Genomic DNA, 11,644 nt, shown 5'->3' on the forward strand with positions numbered 1-11,644 from the left:
ACAAAAATCCAAAAGGACTGGGTTCAGAGCTTCCACGTAGCTGAACACCTGGAGGTTCGGAAGGTGGCACACCGGAAGAGGGCTCGGAAACTCCACATTCCTTCCCCCATACCTCACCCTAGCCACCTCTTCATCTGCATCCTTTGAAATAGCCTCTATGATAAGCCAGTAAACGTAAGTAAGTGTTTCCCTGATTTCTGTGAGCCACCCTAGTAAGTTAACCAAGCCCAAGTAGAGTTGTGGGGGCCTAGATTTACAGTTGGTCAATCAGAGGCACAGGTAAAACAGCCTGGGGCTTTTGACTGGCATCAGAAGTCAGGGGGCATGTCTGGTAAACAGTAATTTGATTTTAAAAAAACGAACAGGAAGGCAGGGAGGGAGGCAGGGGTAGAGAGAGAGACAAGAGAGAGAAAGAAGAAAAGAAAAAGGGGAAAAGAGAGAGAGAAAGAGAGAAAGAAGCAAAGAAAGGAAAATAAAAGAAAAGGAAAGGAAGGAAAAGAAAAGAAATAAAACAAAAGAAACGAAAAGAAACTAGTACTGGGGGGCGGGTGGGGAGGGCGGTCTTGGGAGCTGTGCCCTAAACCTTTGAGATCTGAGGTTATCTCCAGGTAGACAGTGTTGGCATTAAACACCCAACTGGAATTGATTGCTTGCTTGTGGACAGGGGAAAAACCAACACATTTGGTCACACAGAAGCCTTCTTTGTTGATTGTCGTGGTGGTGTGAGAGGAGAGAAAAACAGTGTCTCCCCCTAACCCCCCTGTAAAACAATGCCATTAGTCTTGCGTCATTTATTGATTTTAGTAAATAGTTATTTTCCATCTCTATTTAAAATATATATGCTAGGCGTGGTGGCTGACGCCTGTAATCCTAACACTTTGGGATGCCGAGATGGGCGGATCACCTGAGGTTGGGAGTTCCAGACCAGCCTGACCAACATGGAGAAACCTTGTCGCTACTACAAATACAAAATTAGCCGGGTGCGGTGGCGCATGCCTGTAATCCCAGCACTTTGGGAGGCAGAGGCGGGCAGATCACGAGGTGAGGAGATCGAGACCATCCTGGCTAACACGGTGAAACCCCGTCTCTACTAAAAATACAAAAAAAAATTAGCCAGGCGTGCTGGCCGGCGCCTGTAGTCCCAGCTACTTGGGAGGCTGACGCAGGAGAAGCGTGAACCCAGAAGGCGGAGCTTGCATTGAGCCAAGATCACCCACTCCAGCCTAGGCAACCGAGGGAGACACTGTCTCAAAACAAAACAAACAAAAAATATACATATATATGAGACCAGGCGACGTGGCTCATGCCTGTAATCACAGCACTTTGAGAGGCTGAGGTGGGTGGATCACCTGAGGGATCAAAATTGCAGTGAGACAAGATCACCCCACTGCACTCCAGCCTGGGTGACAGAGCAAGATACAAAAAAAGAAAAATAAATGAAAATTAAATAAAAAATTAAAAAGGTTAGACTTGGTGGCTGACACCTGTAATCTCAGCATTTTGGGAGGCCAAGCTGGGAGGATCACTTGAGCCCAGGAGTTTGAAACCAGCCTGGGCAACATAGAGAGTCCCCTGTCTCTATTTACAACATATATATATATATATATATAGTTTTTTTTTTTTTTTTGAGACGGATTCTCCTGCCTCAGCCTCCCAAGTAGCTGGGATTATAGGCGCCCACCGCCACACCCAGCTAATTTTTGTATTATTATTATTATTAATTTATTCTTTTTTTTTTTTGAGATGGAATTTCGCTCGTTGCCCAGGCTGGAAGTGCAGCGGCGCGATCTTGGCTCACTATAACCTCCGTCCCCCGAGTTCAAGCGATTCTCCTGCCTCAGCCTCCCAAGTAGCTGAGATGACAGACATGCGCCACTACACCCTGCTAATTTTTGTACTTTTAATAGAGACGGGGTTTCTCCATGTTGGTCAGGCTGGACTCGAACTCCTGACCTCAAGTGATCTGCCCGCCTTGGACTCCTAAAGTGCTGGGATTACCGGCGTGAGCCACTGTACCCGCCCCATTTATTAGTTTTAATTCCTATACAGTAAATATTGTATGGCTTGTAAGAATGAACAGTGTCTTGAAGAGTCATGATCTCAAGCTAAGGCCAACATACCCTGCTTGTATCTAGCACAAGTTTGTTGTGTAGATGAACTCTCCCTAATTCTGGTTAGGTCTGATTGGAGGGCCTGACTGCAGAATAAGATAGAGATGCTTAGAGTGGTGGGTGAAGAATTGAGGATTAGGGCACCGAGTTTACTCCTCTAGTAACACTGCCTGGGTCAGACACGGCAGTTATCACTGACTCCCAGCTTATAGCCTTTTCCTCTAGGTGTGTAGGGACTCTGAAATATTCCTTCAGAAGTAGACACGGTTTTTGCTTCTTCTCTCCTGTACTGAGACATTTTATGGCCCTGACTCCATTCTCACCCCTTCCTACCAGCACCTGCCTAGCTCGCTCTGGAAACAAAGAACATTCTATCCTCTCAACTATAAATTGACCGTAAGAGTCCAGGCTAGGGACACCATGACATCATCCCTGTAGCTGCTAGTTCTTTCACACCATCACTGAGCCGGGAGCCCCGGAACCTTAGCTTGGAGGAGTGGAGCAATAGGGCATCTTGGAATTTTTTTTTTTTTTTTTTTCAGATGGAGTTTTGCTCTGTCTCCCAGGCTGGAGTGCAGTGGCGCTATCTTGGCTCACTGCAACCTCTACCTCCTGGGTTCAAGAGATTCTCCTGCCTCAGCCTCCCAAGTAGCTGGGATTTCAGGCATGCGCCACCATGCCCAGCTGATTCTTATATTTTTAGTAGAGATAGGGTTTCACTATGTTGGCCAGGCTGCTCTTGAACTCCTGACCTCAAGTGATCTGCCCGTCTCGGCCTCCCAGAGCCCTGGGATTACAGGCGTGAAGCACTGCGCCTGGCCTAGTTGGTTCTCTTATTCTCTGTCAGCCTGTAGCGGGAGTGGCATACTGTGAGCTCAGGTGCGACACTGCAGGGTTCCCAACCTCTGGCCTTGCCAGGAGAGCACCGCATTCAGGGACTAGGTGCCGGGCACCTCCTGCTCCCGGGATTAGGTAGAAGAAGCTCAGCCAATCCTGAGAGCTCGGAAGCAAGGAAGGCGGGACAAGGAGGAAAAGTTGAGGACAGGAGCGCCACCCAATCCAACGCCTGACTGTAAAAGCGATGGCGGCGAGCACCCAATTGCAGATGGCCGTTAGAGGGAGGCTGGTTACTGGAAAACGGACCAATCGGTGACAGGGGAGGGCAATTTTTAAGCCAATTAAAACTGAGAAGGTGGGAAGGGGCGGAGCTCGCCCTGTGGCTGCTCGGTGGTGGGTGAAGGATCAGCTTTCTCTGCTAGTTCCCACCCTGGGAGTCCTTAGCCCCTGGAATGCGTGAGGGAGATGCTTAGGGAGTTTCCGAAGTGGGGCGTCGGGGCATCGCCTGGCAAGGCCTGGGAGCGAAAAAGATCCCTACTTCGTGGAGCCGTTGGAAGCTACCGGGTGGGCATCAAGGAAACGGAGGGTGGCTAAGGGGCGGGACTTCCGGGGGCAGGGCTTATTGGCGGGGGTGGGGCCTGTTCTAAGGTTAGGCCGAGGTGGGCGGAGCTTATGGGAGAGCTTTGGGTGTGACCTAGGAGAAAGAAGGGCAGTAACTTAAGCGATTGTTTTGGGGTGGGAAGTGATAGTTAAGGGCTGATAAGGTTGCTGGGGAGGTTACTTGTCTTAACCCACTGTCCTTTTTTCTCAGGGAGCCACTGGTGGGGACCTTTTTTGGGCCCCCTTTCCTTCGTGGGGTACTATGGAGTTCCCAGAACACAGTCAGCAGCTGCTGCAGAGCCTCCGGGAGCAGCGGTCCCAGGGTTTCCTTTGTGACTGCACCGTGATGGTGGGTAGTACCCAGTTCTTGGCCCATCGGGCTGTGCTGGCGTCCTGCAGCCCATTTTTCCAGCTTTTCTACAAGGAGCGGGAATTGGATAAGAGGGATCTGGTGTGTATTCATAATGAAATTGTCACAGCCCCAGCCTTTGGGCTGCTTCTGGACTTTATGTATGCTGGCCAGCTGGCCCTGAGAGGGGATACCCCTGTGGAGGATGTGCTGGCAGCTGCCAGCTACCTGCACATGAATGACATCGTCAAGGTGTGTAAGCGGCGGCTTCAAGCCCGGGCCCTGGCAGAGGCAGACAGTACCAAGAAGGAGGAAGAAACCAACTCACAGCCTCCTAGTTTGGAGTTTTTGTCCAGTACTTCGCGTGGCCCCCAGCCTTCGTTGTCATCTGCTGAGACATCAGGCCATTGGGGCAAAGGGGAATGGAAAGGCTCTGCTGCTCCCTCACCTACTGTCCGTCCTCCAGATGAGCCACCAATGTCCAATGGGGCTGACACTACACAGCCTGGCATGGAGGTTGACGCACCACATCTGCGGGCACCTCCTCCACCGGTGGCTGATGTCTCTCTTGCCAGCCCTAGTAGCTCCACTGAGACCATTCCTGCAAACTACTTCTCTTCCGGCATCCCAGCAGTTTCATTGGAGCCACTGCCATCTCTTGATATGGGTCCTGAGAGTCTGAGGGTGGTGGAACCAAGGGATCCTGGAGGACCACTGCAAGGCTTCTATACCCCAGCCTCAGCCCCCAGCTCAGCCCCTGCCCCTGTCTCAGCCCCAATTCCATCCCAGGCTCCAGCCCCAGCTGAAGCTGAACTGGTCCAGGTGAAAGTTGAAGCTATTGTGATCTCTGATGAAGAGACCGATGTGTCAGATGAACAGCCTCAGGATCCTGAGAGAGCGTTCCCACCTGGAGGAGCAGTGTATGGGGGACAGCCCTCCCAGCCAGAGGCTTTTGAAGACCCAGGGGCAGCAGGACTGGAGGAGGTGGGGCCAAGTGACCACTTCCTGCCTTCAGACCCTCATCTACCCTACCATCTGCTGCCAGGTGCAGGGCAGTATCATCGAGGACTGGTGACCTCACCCCTGTCTGCACCCGCATCCGTGCATGAGCCACTTTACCTGCCTTCTGAGTACGAAGCAGCTCCAGGAAGCTTTGGGGTTTTTACTGAGGATGTTCCCACCTGCAAGACATGTGGGAAGACCTTCTCATGCTCTTACACACTGCGGCGACATGCCACGGTGCACACACGTGAGCGACCCTACGAGTGCCGCTACTGCCTGCGGAGCTACACACAGTCAGGGGACCTCTACCGCCACATCCGCAAGGCTCACAACGAGGACCTGGCCAAACGCAGCAAACCGGATCCAGAAGTGGGACCCCTTCTAGGGGTGCAACCTCTCCCTGGCTCCCCAACAGCAGACAGACAGAGCAGCAGTGGTGGAGGGCCACCCAAAGATTTTGTAGTTGGCCCCAAAAACTAACATCTAAGGAGCATGAGCTGACGCTAGGCTGCTCTTACCATCCTTAGATGGCAGCTCAGAAGGTTGGTGACATCTCATCACCCCTGCTGGGTGACAAGAATAAAGGTTCTGCCCAGGCCGAAAGTTCCTACCCTTTTCTGTTTTTTTTTTTATTTTTTTGAGACGGAGTCTCACTCTTTGTCACCCAGGTTGGAGTGCAGTGGCGTGATCTCGGCTCACTGCAAGTTCAGCCTTCCGGGTTCATGCCGTTCTCCTGCCTCAGCCTCCCAAGTAGCTGGGACTAAGGGTGCCCATCACCATGCCCGGCTAATTTTTTTGATTTTTAGTAGAGACGGGGGTTTCACCGTGTTAGCCAGGATGGTCTTGATCTCCTGACCTCGTGATCCGCCCACCTCGGCCTCCCAAAGTGCTGGGATTACAGGCATGAGCCACCGCATTTTTTTTTTTTTTTTTTTTTTTTTTTTTTGAGAGAGTCTTGCTCTGTCCCTCAGGCTGGAATGCAGTGGCAATTTCACCTCACTGCAACCTCTGCCTCCCAGGTTCAAGCGATTCTCCTAACTCAGCCTCTTGAGTAGCCGGGATTACAGGAACGCACCACCATGCCCAGCTAATTCTTGTGTTTTTAGTAGAGACGGGGTTTCACCATGTTGGCCAGGCTGGTCTCGAACTCCTGACCCCAGGTGATCTGCTCACCTCGACCTTCCAAAGTGCCAGGATTACAGGCATGAGCCACTGCGCCCGGCCTCCTACCCTTTTCTTTGCCCAGCCAGATAAGCAGGACTCTGTGGGGCAGAGCATATGACAGCTCTCTCCAAGGGCACTGGGAATTTTCCTGAGGTGTAATCGCTTCTCACTGTATGTTCTGGAACATAAAGCTAGGAATGAAAGTATTTCTTTGAACTGGTGTTGGCTGATTTCTTCTAAAAACCTGCATGCTTTCATACCTCTCCTTCCGTTCTTTTTGGAATGTTACATCTGTACTTGGGATGGGGTAGAGGTCAGATTGCTCATGAGGAAAAAAGTGGGGCAAGCAGAGGGTGATGTAGCCTTTACTTAGGAAAAGTATACAAATTAAGGAAGCTTATAAAATTATGATTTATTATTGCAGTTGAGCTCCTGTCTTCTGGGCTGTATCAGACATTTCGTATAAATACTCATTTAATCCTCAACGTTAGGACATATGAGGTCCACCTCCTGTTTTGTTTGTTGTTGTTCATAAACAAACTTGAGACTTAGAAATCAAAGTTAACTTGTTCAGGGTCACAGGGGCTAATTAAGGGGAAGCCAGCATTTGAACCTGGCTTGCAACTGCAAACAACCTGCCTGCTATACTGGTTAAAAACATTGTTTTGTGGCCGGGCGCGGTGGCTCAAGCCTGTAATCCCAGCACTTTGGGAGGCCGAGACGGGTGGATCACGAGGTCAGGAGATCAAGACCATCCTGGCTAACACGGTGAAACCCCGTCTCTACTAAAAATACAAAAAACTAGCCGTGCGAGGTGGCGGGCGCCTGTAGTCCCAGCTACTCGGGAGGCTGAGGCGGGAGAATGGCGTGAACCCGGGAGGCGGAGCTTGCAGTGAGCTGAGATCCGGCCACTGCACTCCAGCCTGGGTGACAGAGCAAGACTCCGTCTCAAAAAAAAAAAAAAAAAAACATTGTTTTGTCCAGGTGCGGTGGCTCACCCCTGTAATACCAACACTTTGCGAGGTGACCGGCCTGCCCTACATGGTGAAACCCCGTCTCTACTAAAAACACAAAAAAATTGTCTAGGTACGATGGCTCGCTCCTGTAATTATAGCACTTTGGGAGGCCGATGCGGGCGGATCACTTGAGATCAGGAGTTCAAGACCAGACTGGCCAACATGATGAAACCCTGTCTCTACTAAAACTACAACTATTAGCCAGGAGTGGTGGTGGGCGCCTGTAATCCCAGTTACCTGGGAGGCTGAGGCAGGAGAATCATTTGAACTCGAGAAGTGGAGGTTGCAGTGAGCCAAGATTGCGCCACTGCACTTTAGCCTGGGCGACAAGACCAAAACTCCGTCTCAAAAATAAAAGAAAAATTATCCAGGCTTGGTGGCGGGTGCCTGTAATCCCAGCTACTCAGAAGGCTGAGGCAAGAGAATTGCTTGAACCCGGGAGGCAGCGGTTGCAGTGAAAAAAAAACATTGTTTGAAGGGCTGTTGCAGTGGCTCATGCCTGTTCTCCCAGCACTTTGGGAGGCCGAAGTGAGGGATCCCTTGTGGCTAGGAGTTATAGATTAGCCTGGGCAACATAGTGAGGCCTCCCATCACTATAAAATAATAATAAATAGTTGAACATAGTTAACCAAGAACCATAAGTTGTTTTCTTTTTTTGTCCTTTTGCGTGTTTGGCTTTGTTCCCTTGTTACCTCTGCTTTCCCCACCGAAAGACCTTTTGTTGATAGAATGGGTACTTTATTGATGATTTGAATTTTTGCCTGCAAGTTGTAGATATGAATGAATTCTCTGAAGATGAGACACTGAAAGGCAGGCAACACTAAGGCCCGTGGTGGCTGACTAGTGGCGGGAGGTTGAGGATCTGAGGTGCTGTCACAATGATGGGTGCTTGCAAAACCTAAAGTAAGAAACTCAGGATGAGAGGATCTTACAGTTCATGGAGTCCAACTCCCTCACTTGAAAAGTGTGATGACAACAGTCTAGGGAGGTTTAGGTTACTCACCTAAGGTCACGCGGGTGGTTACTGACAGTGGAGATAGCAAAGAAATGGGAGTTGGGGTGCCATCATTGGATAGGGGCAAAAAAGAGCTCTAGGAATATGTGAGGAGTCTGGGCCCGCCTGTGCTGTATGAGGGTCTAGAGGTTTCCCTACAAACCTTTCCTTGGTACATAAGGACGTCAGTGTAAATAAAGCAGGAAGGAAAACAGAAATAGGCCGGGCGCGGTGGCTTGCGCCTATAATCCCAGCATTTTGGGAGCCTGAGGCAGGCGGATCAACGAGGTCAGGAGTTGGGGACCAACCTGGCCAACACAGTGAAATGCCATCTTTACAAAAAATTAGCTGGGCGTGGTGGTGGGCGCCTGTAATCCCAGCTACTCGGGAGGCTGAGGCAGAATTGCTTGAACCTGGGAGGCAGAGGTTGCAGTGAGCCGAGATCTCACCACTGCACTCCAACCCCAGGTGACAGTGTGGGACTCCATCTCAAAAAAAAAGAAAAAGGGGGAAAATAACAAGTAAATATTCTGAATTTTCTTTCTGTCTTTTTGAGTCAGTGTCATATTCAGCACTGTGAACCCTTACCAGCAAGTGACTATTTTTGAGTTACAGGAAGGAGAGAAAGGTGAGCAGTGATGTGGCTAAAGAAAGCTCCTTAACTAGGACATATGGGAAGCAAAAGATGGTTAACATTTTTCTGCTCAGTGAATTCTACGTTCTTTCACATTCTTTGTGTTGAAATAACCTTCTAGCTTATCTTTCAAATGGCTTTTAATTTTATTTATGCAAGTACCTTACTGCTTTAATTCCTTGATGAAACAAGGCAAGATATAAATAAATACAATAAAAGCTATTCTAGCTGGGTGGAACACCTTTTCAAGTCTTCCCTAGAGTAAATCAAATCAAAATGCCTTTATGAATCAGTTACCCTTAAAAGGGTGGATTTTACGGTCTGTACATCTCGATTTCAACAGAAACACAAAGCAGGAAAAAAAAAAAAAAAAAACTGGTTGTCTCAGAACATCAATTCTTAAAATCAAGGCATAATAAATGGTCTATATGTGTAGACAGTTGTGGTCACATGCACTACTTAGCTAAAGAGGCTCTGTTCCTGGTGAGATTCTCCTGAGGAGCAAGAATTTGCTTTCAATATCCAGCATAAAGTGCATGCTTTCTGCAGGTGGCAGTCAGGTATTTGCAATTTTTTTTTTTTTTTTTTTTTTTTTTTTTTTTTTTTTGAGGCGGAGTCTCGCTCTGTCGCCCAGGCTGGAGTGCAGTGGCCGGATCTCAGCTCACTGCAAGCTCCACCTCCCAGGTTTACGCCATTCTCCTGCCTCAGCCTCCCAGTAGCTGAGACTACAGGCACCCGCCATCTCGCCCGGCTAGTTTTTTGTATTTTTAGTAGAGACGGGGTTTCACCGTGTTAGCCAGGATGGTCTCGATCTCCTGACCTCGTGATCCGCCCGTCTCGGCCTCCCAAAGTGCTGGGATTACAGGCTTGAGCCACCGCACCCGGCCTGCAATATTTTATTTATTTATTTATTTGAGACAAGGTCTCCCTGTTGCCGAGGCTGGAGTGCAGTGGTACCATCAAGACTCACTGCAGCCTCTACCCCTCTAGCTCCCAAGTAGCTGGGACTACAGGCGTGCACTACCACGCATGGCTAATTTTTGTATCTTTTGTGGAGATGACATTTCGCCCTGTTGCCCAGGCTGGTATCAAACACTGGGCTCAAGCGATCCACCTTTTTTTTTTTTTTTGAGACGGAGTCTCGCTCTGTCACCTGGGCTGGAGTGCAGTGGCTGGATCTCAGCTCACTGCAAGCTCCGCCTCCCGGGTTCACGCCATTCTCCTGCCTCAGCCTCCCGAGTAGCTGGGACTACAGGTGCCCGCCACCGCGCCCGGCTAATTTTTTTTGTATTTTTAGTAGAGACGGGGTTTCACCGTGGTCTCGATCTCCTGATCTTCTGATCCGCCCGCCTCGGCCTCCCAAAGTGCTGGGATTACAGGCGTGAGCCACCGCGCCCGGCCTATGATCCACCTTCTTTGGCCTCCCAAAGTGCTGGGATTCAGGCGTGAGCCATCATGCCCAGCCTGCAAGATCTGTAAAGCAGTAGGTATCACAGTTACACCCACTGTGGTCTCATTATTATTATAATTTTTTGACAGAGTTTCAATCTTGTTGCCCAGGCTGGAGTGCAATGACATGATCTTGGCTCAGTGCAATCTCGGCTCACTGCAACCTCCACCTCTTGGGTTCAAGCGATTCTCCTACCTCAGCCTCCCTAATAGCTGGAATTACAGGCTACGCCACCACACCCCGCTAAATTTTTTTGCATTTTTAGTAGAGACGGGCTTTCTCCATGTTGGTCAGGCTGGTCTCGAACTCCTGACCTCAAGTGATCCTCCCCGCCTTGGCCTCCCAAAGTGCTGGGATTACAAGGGTGAGCCACCAGGCCCGGCCTCATTTATTTTTATTTTTTATTTTTTTTAAGACGGAGTCTCGCTCTGTCGCCCAGACTGGAGTGCAGTGGCCGGATCTCAGCTCACTGCAAGCTCCGCCTCCCGGGTTCACGCCATTCTCCTGCCTCAGCCTCCTGAGTAGCTGGGACTACAGGCGCCCGCCACCTCACCCGACTAGTTTTTGTATTTTTAGTAGAGACGGGGTTTCACCGTGTTAGCCTGGATGGTCTCAATCTCCTGACCTCGTGATCCGCCCGTCTCGGCCTCCCAAAGTGCTGGGATTACAGGCTTGAGCCACCGCGCCCGGCCTGACGATGTTTTGTCAATAAACCCAGGCCTAGCAATTTAAGAAGCTGGGAAGAGGGATAAGATATTTTACTTGTTTGTTCTGTCCTTGGGCTTTACTGATTGATTGATTGAGACAGAGTTTCGCTCTGGTTGACCAGGCTGGAGTGTAATGGCATGACCTCGGCTCACTGCAACCTCCACCTCCTGGGCTCAAATGATTCTCCTGCCTCAGCCTCCTGAGTAGCTGGGGTTACAGGCATGTGCCACTACACCTGGCTAATATTGTATTTTTCTTTAGTAGAGATGGGGGTTTCATCATGTCAGTCAGGCCGGTCTTGAACTCCTGACATCAGGTGATCCACCCACCTCGGCCTCCCAAATTGCTGGGATTACAAGGGTGAGCCACCATGCCTCTCCTGTCCTTGGACTTTAGTTTTTCTTGTAAGCTGATGGTTGTATTATTTAAAGGTATAGGGGCCGGGCGCGGTGGCTCAAGCCTGTAATCCCAGCACTTTGGGAGGCTGAGACGGGCGGATCACGAGGTCAGGAGATCGAGACCATCCTGGCTAACACGGTGAAACCCCGTCTCTACTAAAAATACAAAAACTAGCCGGGTGAGGTGGCCGGCGCCTGTAGTCCCAGCTACTCAGGAGGCTGAGGCAGGAGAATGGCGTAAACCCGGGAGGCGGAGCTTGCAGTGAGCTGAGATCTGGCCACTGCACTCCAGTCCGGGCGACAGAGCGAGACTCCGCCTCAAAAAAAAATAAAAAATAAAAAAATAAAGGTATAGGGAAGAATAAAGAGAAGTCTAGCCCA

General features: G+C 50.0%; 1 protein-coding gene across 2 annotated transcripts; it reads left to right on the top strand.

Moving 5' to 3' along the window:
• ZBTB3 (zinc finger and BTB domain containing 3) lies at positions 1-5,502 on the top strand. 2 transcript variants are annotated; one of them, XM_033205328.1, is made up of 2 exons: positions 1-174; positions 3,760-5,502. In XM_033205328.1, exon 2 carries the CDS (start codon positions 3,811-3,813, stop codon positions 5,377-5,379), a length of 1,569 nt encoding a protein of 522 aa, XP_033061219.1. In that variant the 5' UTR covers positions 1-174; positions 3,760-3,810; the 3' UTR covers positions 5,380-5,502. The 2 variants fall into 2 exon arrangements, with proteins under 2 accessions (XP_033061219.1, XP_033061218.1); XM_033205327.1 differs by lacking the exon at positions 1-174 and adding an exon at positions 3,290-3,512.
• Positions 5,503-11,644: the final 6,142 nt, after the last annotated feature.

The sequence above is a fragment of the Trachypithecus francoisi genome, unplaced genomic scaffold, assembly GCF_009764315.1.
Source record: "Trachypithecus francoisi isolate TF-2019V2 unplaced genomic scaffold, Tfra_2.0 Lachesis_group8, whole genome shotgun sequence".
NCBI classification, from domain to species: domain Eukaryota; kingdom Metazoa; phylum Chordata; class Mammalia; order Primates; family Cercopithecidae; genus Trachypithecus; species Trachypithecus francoisi.

What these genes read in the sequence shown, in the direction of transcription:
- ZBTB3 (XM_033205327.1), top strand. Translation starts at nt 3,414, where the DNA reads ATGCTTAGGGAGTTTCCGAAGTGGGGCGTCGGGGCATCGCCTGGCAAG. An exon ending in GAGCCGTTGGAAGCTACCGG is followed by an intron (nt 3,513 to 3,759) that starts GTGGGCATCAAG and finishes CTTTTTTCTCAG; the next exon opens with GGAGCCACTGGTGGGGACCT.